This window comes from Ornithorhynchus anatinus, chromosome 2, assembly GCF_004115215.2.
Source record: "Ornithorhynchus anatinus isolate Pmale09 chromosome 2, mOrnAna1.pri.v4, whole genome shotgun sequence".
Classification (NCBI taxonomy): Eukaryota; Metazoa; Chordata; class Mammalia; order Monotremata; family Ornithorhynchidae; genus Ornithorhynchus; species Ornithorhynchus anatinus.
In genome coordinates this window covers 105,574,281-105,592,729 of record NC_041729.1, presented here as the reverse complement: position 1 = coordinate 105,592,729, position 18,449 = coordinate 105,574,281, and the positions used below count along the sequence as shown (strand labels likewise).

Below are 18,449 nucleotides of genomic sequence, written 5' to 3'. Positions count from 1 at the left end.
GCTCCCTCTACCCCCCCTTCACCTCTCCGCAGCTAAACCCTCTTCTCCTTCTCCCCCCTTTCCCTCTCCTCCTCCCCCTCTCCCGTCCCTCCTCCTCAGCACTGTCCTCGTCCGCTCAACTGTATATATCTTCATCACCCTATTTATTTTGTTTAATGAGATGTACATCACCCTGATTCTATTTATTTGCCATTGTTTTTACGAGATGTTCTTCCCCCTGACTCTATTTATTGCCATTGTTCTTGTCTGCCTGTCTCCCCCGATTAGACTGTAAGCCCATCAAAGGGCAGGGACTGTCTCTATCTGCCGATTTGTACATTCCAAGCGCTTAGTACAGTGCTCTGCACATAGTAAGCGCTCAATAAATACTATTGAATGAATGAATGAATAACCTTCAAGCTCATAACGGTGCTATCCTTGATTCCTCTCTGTCATTCAACCCACATACTCAATCCATCACTAAATCACGTCAGTTCCACCTTCACAACATGGCTAAAATCTGCCTTTTCCTCTCCATCCAAACTGCTACCATGTTAATACAATCACTTATCTTCTCCCGCCTTGATTACTGTATCAGCTTCCTTGCTGACCTCCCAGCCTCCCATCTCTCCCCACTCCAGTCCATACTTCACTCTGCTGGCCGGGTCATTTTTCTACACAAATGTTCAGGACATATTTCCCCACTCCTCAAGAAACTCCATTGGTTGTCCATCCACCTCTGCCTCAAACAGAAACTCCTCACCATTGGCTTTAAAGCACTCAATTACCTTGCCCCTCCTGCCTCACCTTGCTACTCTCCTAGTACAACCCAGCCCACATACTTCACTCCTCTAATGCTAACCTTCTAACTGTGCCTTGATCTTCTCTACCTCGCCATCCACCTCTGGCCAGGAACACCCTCCCTGCTCAAATCTGACGGACAGACAATTACTCTCCCCGCATTCAAACTCTTACTGAAGGCACATCTCCTCCAAGAGGCCTTCCCAGACTAAGCACCCCCTTTCCTCTTTTCCCACTCCCTTCTGCGTTGCCCTGTTTGCTTTCTTTGTTCTTGCCTCCTCCCAGCCCCCCAACTCTTATGTACATCTCTGAAATTTATTTATACTAATGTCTGTCTCCCCCTCTTGACTGTAAACTCCTTGTGGGCGGGGAATATGTCTGTTTGTTGTATGCTCCCAAGCGCTAGTACAGTGCTCTCTAAACAGTAAATGTTATGAATGAATGAGGGTGAACGGAAGCAGAAAAGAGATGACATGAGAGTCGGGAGAAAACTGAGGCCTTAGTTTCCAGCAGAGTCTGGGTGTGTCTTACCTGTCGTCCTTTCTCATGTGGGACCTGGGTGCGTCCAACCTGATTAACTTGTATCTACCCCAATGTTTTGAACAGTGCTTGGCACCTAGTTAACAGTTAATCAAGGGCATTTATTTAGTGCTTACTGTGTGCAAAGCACTGTACTAAGTGCAGAGTTGGCAGATTCCCTGCCCACAGTGAGTTTACAGATGATTATTATTGCTATACTATTATAGTAATAATACTATTATTACTATTACTGTTATTACTATTGTTCTGTTTCTATTAGATAATTATTATCATTACTATTAACCTAACCAGAATGCTCAGTTTTTTCTATAGGCTTCCCACATCAACCAGGGCCATCCAATCCCTGGAAACATCTGCCGTTAGCAGAGCCATAATTGTAAAATCCAAGGCTCATGGGATGAAGGAGGCTTGGAACAGCCTTGCATGCCCCACCTTGGTCGGGGGAATGGGGGATATTCAAGTACATTTGGGGGAAAAACAAAGTAAAATCAATCAATCAGTGGTATTTACTGAACGTAAATGGTTTGCAGAGCACTGTAGTCACTTTTTAAAAAAGCATCTATACCTTCTCAAGCTGGCTGCTCTCTCCGTGATGACCTCTGGCCCTGGAAACGCATCTTACCACTCTGACCCTACATCAGAGGTTAGAAGGTTACTCGGAATTAATGGTAAATTCACCCATATATTAGTTCACTGCTATGATGAAGACCCAGTAACCCTGGTGAGCCACTAATTCAAGCATGGAGAAGCACACTGAGATACCCGTGTCAAGGGTAGAGAGGGTAGACAAGGTTATTCCAATCTGTAAATGGTTTGCAGGGAACTGAGTGTGGATACTCAAAACTACACTTGGGCAGGTGGAATTGACAAGTGAAATCCTCTTTTGGATGATTGAATGCTGTTTTCCTCAGTTCCGGGGACATTTGGTGCCTCATGCCTCCCAGCTCCATTTCGAAATTTTTGAATAGCAAAGGATGCTGCTGTTGCAGCCTGATCTTTCTACTGGGACTATCCATCCTCATCATCCCTGTCTCCTCCTCCGCTTCCTCCTCCTCGTGATAATATTAATAGATAGTATCTGTTCATCACTTACTGTGTGCTAATCATTGAACTAAGCACCAAAATAGATACAATTCATCCAGGTTAGACACAGGCCCTGTCCCACATGGGACTTAAATTCTAATGGACCACAGGAGTAGGTATAGAATCTCCATTTTACAAATGAAGAAACTGAGGCACAGAGAAGTCAAGTGACTTGCCCTAGGTCACACAGCAGGCAAGTGGTGGAGCTGGGATGGGAACCCAGTTCTCTTGAGCCCAAGATTGTGTTCTTTCCAATTGGCCACACTGCTTCCACTCATGAAGCACTGTGGATCTGGAGCACGCTTTCTGTTTGGAGCATTTTGGACTGGAGCGTACTCTGCATTTGAGGCATTTTGGAAGTGGAGCACTCTTTGTGCTTGGAGCATTTTGGAGCTAGAAAACTCTTTGCTGAGAACATTTTGGAACTAGAGCACTTTCTGTGCTCAGAGAGCTGGAGCACTCTGCATTTGAAGCATTTTCAAACTGGAGCACTCTCTGTGCTTAGAGCATTTTGAAGCTGGAGAACTCCGTGCTTGAAACATTTTGCAGGTGGAGTGCTGTCTTGCTTGCAGCATTTTGGAACTGAAGCACTGTGTGCTTGGAACATTTTGGAGCTGGAGCACTTACTGTGCTCAGAGCATTTTGGAGCTGGCATGCTCTCTGTGCTCAGTCTGTGATGCTGTTGCACCCTGTGCACTCGGCCTTGTGCTCTCAGCCTTCATGGAAGGAGAGCCATCAGGGAGTTGACCTTCTTTGACTTCACAGGGAGGTGATCCTGCTTCTGGAGCTGCTCTGGCCTGGGTCTGCAGGGACCCCAATTTACCTTGTGGTGAAGGAAGAGGCCCCGCGGGATTTGCTGAGCTAAAAACCCACTTGTCTCCCTCTGCCAGGAAGACAGAGAGCCAGGCATCATCCTGGGTGTAACGGCTGCCGTGATGGCAGCCAGGGGAGCATCCCAGGTTTCCGGGTGTCTCTGGGTCTGCTGGCCTTCCCTCCTTGCCGCCTCCTTGCCGGCCCCCAGCCCCCTTGCAGTTATTCAATCAGTCACTCCAGCAATGGCATTTATTGAGTGCTTGCTTTGTGCAGAGCAGGGAATCTGTCTATCTTCTAATAATAATAGTAATAATAATGTTGGTATTTGAGCGCTTACTATGTGCAGAGCACTGTTCTAAGCACTGGGACAGGGTAATCAAGTTGTCCCACGTGAGGCTCACAGTTAATCCCCATTTTACAGATGAGGTAACTGAGGCACAGAGAAGTTAAGTGACTTGCCCACAGTCACACAGCTGACAAGTGGCAGAGCCGAGAGTCGAACCCATAACCCCTGACTCCGAAGCCCGGGCTCTTTCCACTGAGCCACGCTATGTACTCTCCCAAGCTCTTCGTAAAGTGCTCTGCATACAGTAAGCGCTCAATAAATACCATTGACTGACTAAACACTTGGGAGAGTAGATTACAACAGAATTGGTAGACATGCTTCCTGCCCACAACAGGCTTACAGTCTAGAGGGGAAAAGAGGCATTGAAATAAATTAAGGATTGGGGAAGAAGCAGAGAGTGAGGATGTGGAGCCCTGTAAGTACTCTGGGGCTGAGAGTGGAGCAGATATATCAAAGTGCTGCTAAAGGGATATTGATCCACTGCAGTGACAGTGAAGGGGGAAGAATGAATAGTGTGGAGAGGCAAGAGGTTAACCAGGGAAGGCTTCTTGGAAGAGATAATTTTAGGAGGTTTTTGAAGTTGGGGCATTTGGAGGAGGGGAGATGTGAACAAGGGAGTTACAAGAGAAATGGTATTGAGGTACAGTAATTAAGTTGGCATTAGCAGAGCAAAGTCTATGGGCTGCGTTGTAGTAGGATCCATCAGTCAGTCAAATGTATTTATAGCATATACTGTGTGCAGCGCACTGTACCAAACTCTTGGGTGAGTACAGTAGAAGAGTAGGTAGACACCTTCCCTGCCCATAATGAGCTTACAGTCTAGTAGGAGACCAGTGAGGTAAGGTAGGAGAGGGAGTAGCATGGCCTAGTGAAAAGAGCACAACCTAGGAGTCAAAAGACCTAGCTTCTATTCCCAGCCCCGCCACTGGTTTGCCATGTGACCTTAAGGCTAATTACTTAACTTCTCTGTGCCTCAGTTCCCTCATCTGCAAAATGAAGATTCAATACCTGTACTCCCTCCCATCTAGACTGTGAGCTCCATGTGGAAACTGATAATCTTGTATCTACCCCAGCATTTAGTACAGTGCTTGACACATAGTAAACCTTAACAAATACCATTAATATTATCATTATTATTATTATTACAGATTGAGTGTTTTAAAGCCAATGGTAAGGCGTTCTGTTTGATGGGGAAGTGGATGGTCAACCAGTGGAGGTTCTTGAGGAGTGGGGAAACATGAACAGACTGTTTTGAAGAAAAATGATCTGGGCAGCAAAGGGAAGTATGGACTGAAGTGGGGAGAGACAGGAGGCAGGGAGGTCAACAAGGAGGCTGATGCAGTAATGAAGGTGGGATAGGATAAGTGGTTGGATCAGCGGGGTAACGGTTTGGATGGAGAAGAAGGAGTGGACTGTAGAGCATCTGTCTCATGGGAAACCAGGCCTCCACACCTAGCCTGCTACCCTGCTCGCTGCCTCAGACCTGGGCCTGCTTATCGCGGATCCCCCTGGCATTGTGCTGACGGTGGATGGCATGGGCCCTGCCCTCACCAGGGATTTGCCAGGCCCTGCGCTGACCATGGCCCCGCCCAAGCTGGGAATAGTTGACAGGTCAGTGTCCCCTAGAGGCGTGATCACTTCTAACCAGTGGGTTGACCAGCTCCCAGGAAGGGCCTAGTGAGTTCCACTGTGGATGGGCAGCCCCTGTGACAGGATTCCCCTGCCCCACCCCATTGGCGACCCCATCACTCTCCCGCCGACTGATGTGAGAGCCTCTTCCTCCTGGAGACGGAAGTGGAAAGAGCATAGGCCTGGGAGGCAGAGTGGCTCTGCCACTTGCCTGCTGGGTGTCCTCGGGCAAGTCACTTCACTTCTCTGTGCTTCACTTCCCTCATCTGCAAAATGGGGCTTCATTGCCTGTTCTCCCTCCTACCTAGACTCTGAGACCCATGTGGGACCTGATTATCTTGTAACAATAATAATAATAGTAATAACTGTGGTATTTTTTAAGCACTTATTGTGTGCCAGGCACTGTACTAAACACTGGGGTGGATAAAAGCAAATCGGGTTGGACACAGTCCCTATCCCACATGGGGCTCCCAGTCTCAATCTTCATTTTACAGATGAGGTAACTGAGGTACAGATCTACATTGGTGCTTAATCACCATGCTTGGCACATAGTAAGCACTTAATAAATACTATTATTATTATTATTGCTATTTTTATAAACGTTATTACTCCCAAAGGGCAAGACCATGGGACCAGGGCCACTGGGACAGCCAATCCCTGCCCCGTCCCTGCGTCTTGACCTGAGCCTACCCGGATTATTCCATCCAATATACATACCCATCCAGTATACACACCAATTCTGCCAATTGGTGGCAGACTGTGAACCCGCTGTGCGCAGGGCTTGTCTCTGTTGCTGAATTGTACTTCCCAAGTGCTTAGTACAGTGCTGTGCACACAGTAAGTGTTCAATAAATATGATTGAATGAATGAATGTTAATACACTGTCTCCTGCCCAATAAAGCATCCAGTTCCTCTTTGCTGCCAGAGCAGAGAGAGTTCATCCTATAATCTTCTTGTCATAAAGGTTTAAAAGCTAGAGGAAGGGAAGAGCCTGGCTCTGTGCCATCCTAGAACCCATGATTCTGCCCTGCCTTTTTTTTTTCTAAATGGTATTTGTTAAGCACTTACTCTGTACCAGGCATTGTATTAAGCACTGGGGTAAGTATGAGTTAATCAGATTGGTCACAGTCCATGGCCCACATGGGGTCTTAATCCCCATTTTACAGGTAACAGAACTGAGGCACAGAGAAGTAAAGTGACTTGTCCGAGGTTACAAAGCAGACATGTGGTGGAGTCTGTATTAGAACGCTGGTCCTTCTGACTCCCAGGCCTGTGCTCTATCCACTAGGCCAGGCTGCTTATCACTCTTTCACACTGCCTTGTGCTGGGGAGTCCAGAAAGGATTCCTCTCCCACAGCCCAACACCATCCTCGCTGGGAGGTGATAACTGACCGTCCGCCCTCTTCTTCCGCCTCATGCAGGCTCGTTAAAGATGCCCCGTGGGATGAGGTCCCCCTGGCCCACTCGCTGATGGGCTTCGCCACGGCTTATGACTTCCTCTACGACTCTCTGAGCAAGACGCAGCAGGAGCGGTTCCTCGAAGTGATCGCCAACACGTCGGGGTACATGTACGAGACATCCTACCGGCGGGGCTGGGGCTTCCAGTACCTGCACAACCACCAGCCCACCAACTGCATGGCACTGCTGGTCGGCAGCTTGGTGCTCATGAACCAAGGTGGGTGTCGGGCCCGGCGGATGAGGGCCACAGGGCACAGCGCACTGGGTGTTGGCAGTTTGGGCAGGGCCTGTGGGTGGGGCCGGGGCGTGGCCTTTGGGTGAGTCCGGCCCTGTCCCTGCTTGGGATGGAGGGAGCGAGCCAGCCGGGAAGCTGAGGACAGTCCAGTCATCTTGGGGAGGTCCAGAGGGATCACAGAGAGCAGGGATGCACTTGGATTCTTCTTCGCATGGCCCAGACTCTCCAGGGAGCCATGGCCCCTTGCTCCTCTCTAAGCTAAGAAGATCCCTCCCACGAGATAACTCGGGAGATCTTGGTCAGCAACGGCAATATTGGGGGTGGGATCCCGTCCCCATGTCCCCTCTCCTGTCCACTCGCAGGCATTGGGCAGTGGGGCAGGGACTGGGAGGCAGTTGATACTCACTGAGGATCACCCCCCACGGCACTCCCAGTGGAGGCTGGAGCTCCATAGGTCTGTGGCAACTTGGGGGGGCCACAGAGGCTGTGGGATTTTCCCACAGGGGTGGAGGGGTTAGCTGGAATGTCAAGGTGTGGGTGGCCTGAACTGGGGCCCTGTGCTCTCCAGGTCACAGAACCTGAAGTCACATGGATTCATAGTCTGGTGTGCAGCTCCGTAATACCAATAATAATTAATAATATTCTGGTATTTGCTAGGCTCTTTCTTTGTGTCCCGTGCTATAGTAATCACTGGAGTAGATCCAGTCAGATCAGATATAGGCCATATCTCATAGTGGGCTCCCAGTCTAAGAGGAGGGGAGAACAGGCCTTGAATCACCATTTTACAGATGAGGTAACTGAGGCCCAGAGAAGTGAAGCGACTTGTCCAAAGTCACCCAGCGGACAGGTGGCAGAGCCGGGATTAAAGCCCAGGTCCTCTCGCTCCCAGGTCTGCGCTCTTTCCACTAGGCCACACTGCTCCTCTCTTTTTGCTTCTCAGTCCCCATCCGTCAGCCCCCAGAGGGCCCCTTGGCATTTCATATTCCCTTTCCTGCCTTTCAGCAGAGTCCGCTGACCCTCTCCACTCCTGACCATTCCCCCACCCCTAGCCCCTTTTCCCTCTGCCCAGTTGCTCTGCTTCCCATCCCTGCTCCCTCTCCCACCATTCCAGGTTACCTGCAGGAAGCCTACCTGTGGACCAAGCAGGTGCTGAGCATCATGGAGAAGTCCATTGTCCTGCTGCAGGAGGTGACAGACGGGTCTTTGTACGAAGGCGTGGCCTATGGCAGCTACACCACCCGCTCGCTCTTCCAGTACCTGTTCCTGGTCCAGAGGCATTTCAATATCGACCACTTCGGCCATCCCTGGCTCAAGCAGCACTTTGCCTTCATGTATCGGACCGTCCTGCCCGGTAAGAACCCCTCCTGAGCTGCCACAGCTGGTCACAGTGGACTGGGCGGATGACGAGGGCATGTGGACTGGTGTTTTACCAATAATGATAATAATAATAACAATAAATTCATTAAGTGCTTAGCAGGTGGCCTGGTGGTGAGAGCATGGTCCTGAGAATGAGAGGACCCTGGTCTAGTCCCAGCTCTACCTTGGCCTGCTGCGTGACCTGGGCAAATCACTTAACTTCTCTATGCCTCAGTTGCCTCATCTGAAAAATGGGGAATCAATACTTGTTTTCACTATTACTTAAAATGTGAGCCACATGTGGGATTTGATTATCTTCTATCTACCTCCTCGCGTACTACTGAGAAGCAGCATGGCATAGTGGATAGAGCATAGGCCTGGGAGTCAAAAGGTCAGGGGTTCTAATCCCGTTTCCATCGCTTGTCTGCTGTGACCTTGGCCAAGTCACTTCACTTCTCTGTGCCTCAGTTACCCATCTATAAAGTGGGAATTGAGACTGGGAGCCCCATATGGGACAGGGACTGTTTCCAACCCGAATTGATTCGTTTCCCACCCCAGTGCTTAGTATAATGACTGGCACATAGTAAGCGCTGAGCAAATACCACAGTAATTGTTAGTAGTATTGTTATTGTTAATATATGTTAAACACTGTGCTGAACATTGACAGAGATTCAGTGCAATCAGATCAGACAGATTCTGTCCCACAGAGAACTCACAGCCCAAGAAGGAGGGAGAACAGGTATTTTATCTCCATTTTGCAGGTGCAGAAACTGAGGCACAGAATGGTGATAGTAGAAGGAATGATTTTTATTGAGTGCAATGAACAGTACTAAACATTTGGGAAGTACAAATAAAGGAAGTAACTTATTCCCAGCCCGCAAGGAGCTTGCTCTCTTATGGGAAGACAAGTGTACAAGCAGTCACAGAGTAATCGAAATGAATAAGCGAATGAATCAAATGATCAGTTGATCAGTGGTATTTATTGAGCGCTTACTATATGTAGAGCACAGTACTAGTGCATGTGAGTGTACAGTACAACAGAGTTGGTAGACACATCCCCTGTCCACTTGGATCTTATGTCTAGTGAAAGTCATGTTTCATGGATCAAATTGAATGTTTAATTCAGTAAATACACATACGTAAGCTCTGAGGCTGGGTACGTGCGAAGGGTTGTCAGCGGACCAGTGGCCCAACCTTTGGAAGGGAGAACAAGTATTTTAGTCTCCTTTTACGGATGAGGAAATTGAGGCAAATTGCCAAAGGTCACTTAGCAAGCAAGAGGCAGTGCTGGGCTTAGAACGAGGTTGCTATTATTTCTTTTTATGGTATTTGTTAAGCACTTACTGTGCATCAAGCACCGTTCTGGAGAGTTGAAGTTAATCAGGTTGAGCACAGTCCCTGTCCCACATGAAGCTCACAGTCTAAGTAGGGAAGGCAGGCACTGAATCCCCATTTTACAGATGGCCCAGAGAAAATAAATGATTTGCAGGCACCTGGGAGAGCCAAGATTAGAACCCAGGTCCTCTGACTCCCAGGCCTGTGCTCTTTCCATTAGGCCACTGCACCAACTCCTGTCCTGCCTGTCCTCTTAGCATCTACCTGGAGAGAGAAGCCAAGGGGGTGCAGTCACACCAAACTCGGAATTAGCAAAATGTTGCATGACCTGGCTGTACTGAGGCATCACAGAGCTTCTGCAAGCAGATGAGGGGCCTGGCGTGAGCGTTGTGTGTGTTTGTGTATGTGAGAGAGAAAGAGGAAGAGAGAGAGAGAGAAAAGCGCAATCAACTCAAATCGTTCTTCCTGGCCAAGGGTCTACCCACAATTTCTCCATCTGCAGTTGGGTAATCCTCTGTCTGCGGTATTAGCCGGGCAGGCAGATGGATGCGTACCTTCCCAGAGTCATTTCCTCCACCCTCTGTTTTTCAATTCCCGCCACTCACCCCCCAAGGCAATCAAAGGGACACGATGCAGGGATATTCATGTTCCAGGAAAGCGTCTTAGCGTTTTCTGAGATTCCGTTGGTCTGCTGGCTTTCCTTCAAAATGTTTGTTTAGAGTAAACAGGACGCGGGTTATGAAGCTAAACAGAAAGTGGGAGTAGATTGATTTCTTCCTTGCAGTTTCTGGTTGCTGTCTAAGTAACGCTCAGAGAATATAGGGGCCCAGGGCCCAAGTCCAGCACTTAACTCATCATTCTCGATCACTGAGATGCTGTGCTTGGTGAGCTTGCCAGGTGAATGTGTGTGTGTGTGTGCGCGCGCGCGCGGAGGGGGGTTCAGGGGGCTGCTTCTGAATTTGGATTTCTGTGGGTGCGTGTGTATTTTCATGTGGGGGCGCGGGGGTTGTGCCCCAAGTTGGCCCGGGGAAACAATCCCCTCCTAGCAGACCTTCAGCTGGGATCCCGGGCACATGTATCGATACTGTTGGGGATACTATAAGGGAAGCAGCATGACTCAGTGGAAAGAGCAAGGGCTTGGGAGTAAGAGGTCATGGGTTCTAATCCCAGCTCCGCCGCTTGCCAGCTGTGTGACTTTGGGCAAGTCACTTCACTTCTCTGTGCCCCAGTTACCTCATCTGTAAAATAGAGATTAAGACTGTGAGACCCACATGGGACTACCTGATCACCTTGTATCCCCCCCACCCCGCAGTGCTTAGAACAATGCTTTGCACATAGTAAGCGCTTAACAAACGCCATTATTATTATTACTGAGCCCCTTCTGGGAAGCTGGGTCAGGCACAGGACCCCTCTGGGGAGGGTTCCCCCTTACAGCATGACATCGGCCTCAACAACGGCTCCCAAGAAGCCCAGCGCCAGAACCACCAGACCTCTGAGTCCAGGTAGGATCCTGGATGAGGATCGGGCTAGGAGGAGCTCAGGAAGTTCTGCATGCCACTCCCCCATGCCAATAAGCTGGTACCAGGGCCAGACACCCTCTCTGGGGAAGAGTCAGGAAGGGCTCGAGGTCCTATCAGTCTGGAAACCTGCTAAGGCAGACTGGAGTGCCGGGGCCCAGGGCAGTGGGGTGGGACCCCCTCTGCAACAGACCCTGATTTGGTCCCAACCTACTTATGAAAGGACCAGAGTTCCTTCCCAGCAGCCAATGGGAACCCATTGGCACCCTCACTTTGGTAGGGAGTTACTTTTTCTAGTCCCCCATCCAACCAGCATATAGCACATCGATTATCGAGTCTTCCGGGGGCACCACATTTTCATACTTCATCTCCATTCACGATTCAAGGATGGGAGAGCAAAATGAGGTGGCGACCATGGTGATGACATAGGGGCGATATACCATTATCGTGGGTAATGGTAATGCTGGTGGTGGCCATGGTGAGAGTGGTAGTGATGGAACTGTCAATCTTGGTGGTGATGACGAAGATGACGGCAGTGATTAAGGCCGTAGGAGCTCATTCAATCCCGCTACGACTACCACCGACAAACTGCCTTTCCGTGGGTAAATCTGGGGACGAGGATGGGGATCTCCTTCTCCCCCATTCTCGGAGCAAGCTTCCTGATCATTTCTCTTTCTCCCCCCGCTTCCCCCTGCCCTTCCAGGTTTCCAGCGGACCGTGGCCATCGCCGACTCCAACTACAACTGGTTCTACGGGCCGGAGAGCCAGCTGGTCTTCCTGGATAAGTTCGTCCTACGGAACGGCAGCGGCAACTGGCTGGCCGAGCAGATCCGGCTGCACCGTGTGGCGGACGGGCCAGGCTCCCCGTCTAAGGGCCAGCGCTGGTGCACCCTGCACACGGAGTTCCTTTGGTACGGGATGGGTGGTCCCCCGTTGGGGTGGGAGCCCTGGCCTAGGCACCGGCGTGGCCCTGAACCCTGGCCTCCTCTGGGATAACTGGGATTTTTCTCACCTGATTGGCCCCACCTGTAGATGCCACCTAAGTCTCCCTCGCCTGGCGCTGGGCTGGCCGGCCTTTAAGTCTCGGGTCCGATTTTAGTCCCAAGCGGCCATACGGTCTTGCTCTGGGGCTGGGCATAGCCCTCTGCTTGGCAGCTTTGGCTCGGGGATCGGGGGACAGGAATTCACTTTTTTGCGGGTCCTCGTGCTCCCAAGTCCGAAACCAAATGCTATTGCGTGACCCATGTACCCCGAAGTCTCCTGGAAATTGGCCAGTGGATCTGATGGGAGAGCTGCTGGCCTTTGGATAATGATGTGCCCATTGGCTCTGTCTGCCTCGGGTGTAAGAGTCATGACTCTCTCCCCCTCTGAGACTGGTCCCACAGAGAGCGGTCAGGGGTTCAGACTTCTCTGGCAGGCCTTCCTCTCCCCACTGGGTGCTTTCGCTTGGCTTGGTCCAGGGCCCCTGAGAGGTTCTGAGCCTGCTCACTGCCAGCACACCACATCTGGAGTCATTTCACCCAGGGTGCAGTTGGGGTCCGGGAAGTGGGGGGCTAGATGGGACTCTCCAATATGGGGCGGCTTCTGAGCTGTGGCTCAGGGAGAGAGAGGCCTGGAAGTCAGAAGGTCATGGGTTCTAATCCCAAGCTCCACCACTTGTCTGCTGTGTGATCTTGGGCCAGTCACTTCACTTCTCTAGGCCTAGGTTACCTTTTCTGTAAAATGGGGATTGAGACTGGGAGCCCCACGTGGGACAGGGTCTTTGCCCAATCCGATTTACTTGTATCCACCCTAGTGCTTAGTACAGTGCCTGGCACATAGTAAATTACTTAGCAAATACTGCAATTATTATTATCATTATTACCTTAAAGGAACCCTCGGCCTGGATAGGACAGGGCCAGGTGACTCCTGAGCAGACTGTTTCCCAGGGAGCTGGAGCAGGGTAAAAACCTGGGAACGGCAAATCAGTTGAATTGACCTCAGCCACGGCTTGGTACCCCCAAGAGCGGTCAGTCACAGAGTTGACTCCAGAGGGGTGACTCCTTTTTTTTCCCTTATGGTGTTTGTTAAGCTCTTATTATGTGCCAGGGACTGTTCTAAGCACTGGGTTAGGTTTAAGCTAATCAGGTTGAACTCGGTCCCTGTCCCACTTGGGTCTCACAGTCTTAATTCCCATTTTACAAATGAGGGAACTGAGGTACAGCAAAGTGAACTGACTTGCTCAAGGTCGTACAGTAGACTAGTGGTGGAGTCAGGATTAGAACCCAGATCCTTCTGACTCCCAGGCCTGTGTTCTTTCCTAGGCCATACTGCTTCCTGGGTTATCAGTCATTCCTTCCTATACAGACCAGCCTCTCCTCAGCCCTCCCCCTCCACACCCAGTAAATTGCAGAAACTGAGTCTTGATTCTCCAACACTGGTGATACTATGTGCAGAGCGCTGAATTGAGTGCCTGTTGTGTGCTGAGCATTGTATTGGGCAGCCACTGTGTGCAGAGCACTGTATAGAGCACCCTTTGTGTGCTGGGCACTGTATTGGGCAGTTACTGTGTGCAGAGTGCCACTGAGTGCCTACAGAGTGTGGAGAATTGTTTTTGGGGGCCTACTCTGTCCAGGGCACTAGACGGGAAGCAGAATGGGGTAGTGGCTAGAGCACGGGCCTGGGAATAAGGTCATGGGTTCTAATCCCAGCTCCACCACTTGTCTGCTGTGTCACCTTGGGTAAGTCACTTCACTTCTCTTGGCCTCAGTTCCCTCAACTGTAAAATGGGGATTAAGACTGTGAGCCCTACTGTGGGACAGGGACTGTGTCCCACCCAATTATCTTGTATCTACGCCAGCTCTTAGGACAGTGCCTGGAACATAGTAAGTGCTTAACAGATACCATAATTATTATACTAGGTGCCTATTGGTCTAATGTGTGCAGGATACTGTTACTGGCTACCTGTAGTGGGTAGAGGGCACTGTATTAGTTTCTTAAGAGGGCAAAGGCAAGAAGCAAATACGCACCCCCCGCCCTCAAGAAACTCTCATCCCAGGCAGAAAGGTAAGCTGCCATAAATTGATGAATAGTAAGAGAGAGAGAGCAGAGTACAGTGATAGATTTAAGGAGATGAATCACGAACAAACAAACAGCCAAGTCCAGAAGCGGTGCAGGGCACTGAGGGGGCAGCATGGCCAGGAAGGTTGGGGAATTTCCCAGGAACGTCAGACATTCATTTCCGTGGAATCTGAGGGCGGGAGTCTGCCCCCGGGAGGTGCTTGAAGGCCATCGGGATGGGCCTGTCGGGAACCAGACCGGATTGGGAGGGACCCGTGAGCCCCGCGACCTGTGCTAACGATAAGAATAACTGGTATTTATTAAGCACTTACTATGTACTAAGCGCTGGGATAGACACAAGATAATCAGATCGGACACTGGTCGTGTCCCTCGTGGGGGTGCTTACAGTCTAAGAGGGAGGGAGAACAGATATTTGATCCTCACTTTATGGATGAGGAAAGTGAGCCATGGAGAAGTTAAGCAACTTTGGCCCGGGTCAACCAGCAATCAAATGGCGGATCTGGGATTAGAAACCAGGTCCTCGGACCGCCGGGCCCGAGTCCTTCCCCCTATTCATTCATTCAATCATACTTACTGTGTGCAAAGCACTGTACTGAGCGCTTCGGAGAGTACAGTATAACAGTAAACAGACGCATTCCTTGCCCACAGCAAGCTTACAAGGCAGACATTAATATAACGGGGCTGCTATCGAACCCCACTCATGCCTTCTGCGAATCAGTTGATGGCCCACAAATTTCCCACCGGCCCTCCCGGGCTCGTGGTCAACCCAGCCCGGCCCTGGGTGAATGGAGCTGACAGGTGACCTGTCGGGCCAGGTCCGTCACATCACGTCCCCTAAGCCCCATTGCCCATGGAGTGGAGGGAACCCAGGACCAGGAGGATTCTCCCCTCTCAAACTACCTCCTCTCTTCTCTCTTGGCCCTGGGCCCGGGCAGGTACGACGCCAGCCTGCACTCAGTGCCCCCGCCTGACTTCGGCACTCCCGCGCTGCACTACTTCGAGGACTGGGGCGTCGTGACATACGGGAGCGCGCTGCCGGCCGAGGCCCGCCGGCCCTTCCTCTCCTTCAAGTCGGGGAAGCTGGGGGGCCGGGCCATCTTCGACATCGTCCACGGGAGCAAGTACCGCGACTGGATCCGCGGCTGGAGGAACTTCAACGCCGGCCACGAGCACCCGGACCAGAACTCGTTCACCTTCGCTCCTAACGGCGTGGCCTTCGTCACGGAGGCGCTGTATGGGCCCAAATACACCTTCTTCAATAACGCCGTGATGTTCGCCCCAGCCCCGGCCGGTGGCTGCTTCTCTCCCTGGGAGGGCCAGGTCACGGAGGACTGCTCGTCCAAGTGGTCCCGGTACAAGCATGGCCAGGCGGCCGACAGCCAGGGGCGGGTAGTGGCGGCCCAGGAGCGGGGCGGCGTGGTCTTCATCCGGGGCGAGGGGGCGGGCGCCTACCACCCCCGCCTGCGGCTGAAGCACCTGCAGCGCAACCTGGTTCTGCTCCACCCTCAACTCCTCCTCCTCGTGGACCACATCCACCTGGAAGAGGACAGTCCTTTGAAGGCAATGGCCGCCTTCTTCCACAACGTGGACGTGCCCTTTGAGCCCACAGCGGTGGACGGGGTCCACGGCGCCTTTGTCCGCCAGCGGGACGGGCTGTACCGGATGTTCTGGATGGACGAGGCCGGGGCCAGCGAGCGGGCCACGCTCGCCTCGGCCGCCTACCCTCGGGGCTACCCCTACAACGGCACCCACTTCGTCAACGTAACCACGCGCCTCCGGGGCCCGGTCACCAGGGTGGCCTACCTATTTGTCGGCCCAGCCGTGGACGTCCAGAGCTTCAATGTCCACGGGGACGCGCGGCGTCTGGACGTGTTCATCGCCACTGGCCAACACGCCTATGCCGTCTACCTCTGGACGGCGGCCGAGGCCGAGGGCCAGCCGGTGTTCGCCCAGGTCATCGCTGACCGCAGTAAGATCTCTTTCGACCGGGCCTCGGCCGTCCGGCCCTCCGCCGTGCCCGAGGTCCCCGACTATGTTGGCGTCGTGGAGCAGAACCTCCAGCGTTTCAAACCTGTCTTCCAGCAGCTGGAGCGGCAGATCCTCTCCCGGGTCCAGAACACGGCTAGCTTCCGGGAGACCGCCGCGCGCCTGCTGCGGTTCTCCGATAAGCGGCAGACAGAGGAAGCCATCGAAAGGATATTTTCTGTCACAAGGCAGCGGCGACCCCAGCCCCAGCCACTGCCGGGAAAGGCGAAGAAGAGCCGGAGGAAGGGCAGACGCTCCAGGTTCGTAGATGCTGGGCCTGACATCTTTGCCCAGATTGAAGTCAACGAGAAAAAGATTCGCCAGGCGGCCCAGGTTCGGGCCCAGAAGGAGCTGCCCGTGGATGAGGACGAAGAGATGAAGGACCTCCTGGACTTTGCAGACTTTCCACATGAGAGACATCTGGACGGTGGTTTCATCCGAAGTCAACCCGGGCGGCCCCAGAGAGCCACCCTGGCCCGGTCACCAGCCGCAGCAGCGTCCTATACCAGGCTCTTCCTCATGCTCAACATTGCCATCTTCTTCGTCATGCTGGCCACGCAGCTGAGCTACTTCCAGCGGGCCCAGAGCCTGCATGGCCAGCGATGCCTGTACGCCATCCTCCTGGCCGATGGCTGCATCCTGCTGTGGCTCTATTCCTCCTGCTCCCAGACCCAATGCTAGCGATGCCGGCGACCCTTGACCATCTCCACGGGAACACTCTGGGCCACACTTCTGCTCCCCCGCCTCCTCCCTCTGCGCCCCGCCAGCCCGCGGGAAGCCCAGCCGGAGTCTGCTCCGGAAAGGGTCCAGAGGTGGACGCGGACGGCTGCAGAGAGAAGGGATTGGATACGTGGAGGGCTGATAGGAGAACTGAGCCAAACGGAGTCCCCAGGTCCAGATTCCGGAGGAGGAGGAGGAGGTTGGGTCTCACACAGTTGGGTCTGCCTGGGCTTTAACCAGGAACTCTGAACGGTCAGGTGGGCGGAGGGCGGAGTGCCGAGGAAGACATGGGGCGGCCCCAGGCCCATGGCACTGCCTGACACCACCAGCACCCCTGCCTGACACCACCCAGCACCCCTTTCTCTCTCATTTTTTCTCTCTCTGTCTCGGTGCCTGGGTCGGGACAGGGTGGTGGCCTCAGAGGATGGGGCATCAGTCTGGGGGCAAAAGTGAAAGAGGCCTAGTGGGAAGGGCATTGAGATCAAAGAAAATTGGGAGTAATTCTTCCAAGGGAACAAGGAAGAGACGGTTCTCCTTTAACACACACACTCTCTTTCTTCTTCTTCCTTTTCCTTTTTCCTCTTCCCCCCTCTACTCACTCACACAAATACACAAGCACATACCCAAAGTTTCTCATTTGGAGCATTGGGGCAAAAGCAGGGCAGAGATTTTAATAGGGATGAGACCTGGGAGGGAACAGGCTTCAAAGGGCTTCCGGGATGGACAGCCACCGCCTTGGATCTCTTCAGCTGCAAGACACCCTCGGAGCCTGTCCGAAGCTTGGGGTGAGCAGGCCTGGGAGTCTGGCACATCGGCTGTGGGGGCCCACATCCCAGTCTCAGGGGAGGGGAAGATTGGACCGGTTCCTTGACGAGCCAGAGATTGGCTCTGATTTGTTCTCCAGACAATTCCAAAGCAGGTAGCATAACTCCAGATCCGTATCCCTGAACCTGGGAAGACGATGTCAGTCAATGGGGGAGTAAATCCAAGCCAACTTGCAGTGCCCTGTGTGGGGCAGGACTAACTCACGATCAGGGAGTTGGTGGCAACGTAGTTCTCCGGAACAAGAGCTAGGTGCCTTCCTTTATGTACATTTTGATATAAATAAACAGATCCTAATTTTCTCAACTGGACTAAGAGCTGTTTTTCTTGAACTGAAGCCTGCAAAATTCGAAGAATCCACAGTAGGTTAGTCTGTTTCTGACTCAAGTCCAATGGGGCTTTAATTGAAGCTGCACAAATGCCAGTTTGCTGGGCTTAAGCCATACCACTATGACCCTTCGGCATTTTGCAATTTATCTTTACTTCCAGGCACTTAATCTGAAGGATTAGCCATAATATAAAAGAAGCAGACAGACCCAATAGCGCATTTGCAGAAGGGCCCGATCTGATGTTCCGCCTCACAACAATCAATCAGTGGTATTGAGCGCTTACTGCACGCAGAACACTGTACTAAGTGCTATGAAGAGTTCAATAGAGTAGTCAAACATGATCCCTACCCTCAAGGAGCTCACAGTCTAATGGGGGCAGGAGACATTAAATTAAATAGGAG

The 18,449-nt window shown here is 52.0% G+C and overlaps 1 protein-coding gene across 2 annotated transcripts in view; it reads left to right on the top strand.

Moving 5' to 3' along the window:
* The window catches only part of DSE (dermatan sulfate epimerase), a 56,170-nt gene extending 38,145 nt beyond the window's left edge, over positions 1 to 18,025 (top strand). For both annotated transcript variants that reach the window (XM_029053974.2, XM_029053977.1), the window contains 4 exons: positions 6,613 to 6,866; positions 7,996 to 8,235; positions 11,796 to 12,003; positions 15,088 to 18,025. In XM_029053974.2, the coding sequence (XP_028909807.1) occupies positions 6,613 to 6,866; positions 7,996 to 8,235; positions 11,796 to 12,003; positions 15,088 to 16,858 (2,473 nt within the window). In that variant the 3' untranslated portion in view covers positions 16,859 to 18,025. The remainder of the gene's footprint in view (positions 1 to 6,612; positions 6,867 to 7,995; positions 8,236 to 11,795; positions 12,004 to 15,087) is intronic.
* Positions 18,026 to 18,449: the final 424 nt, after the last annotated feature.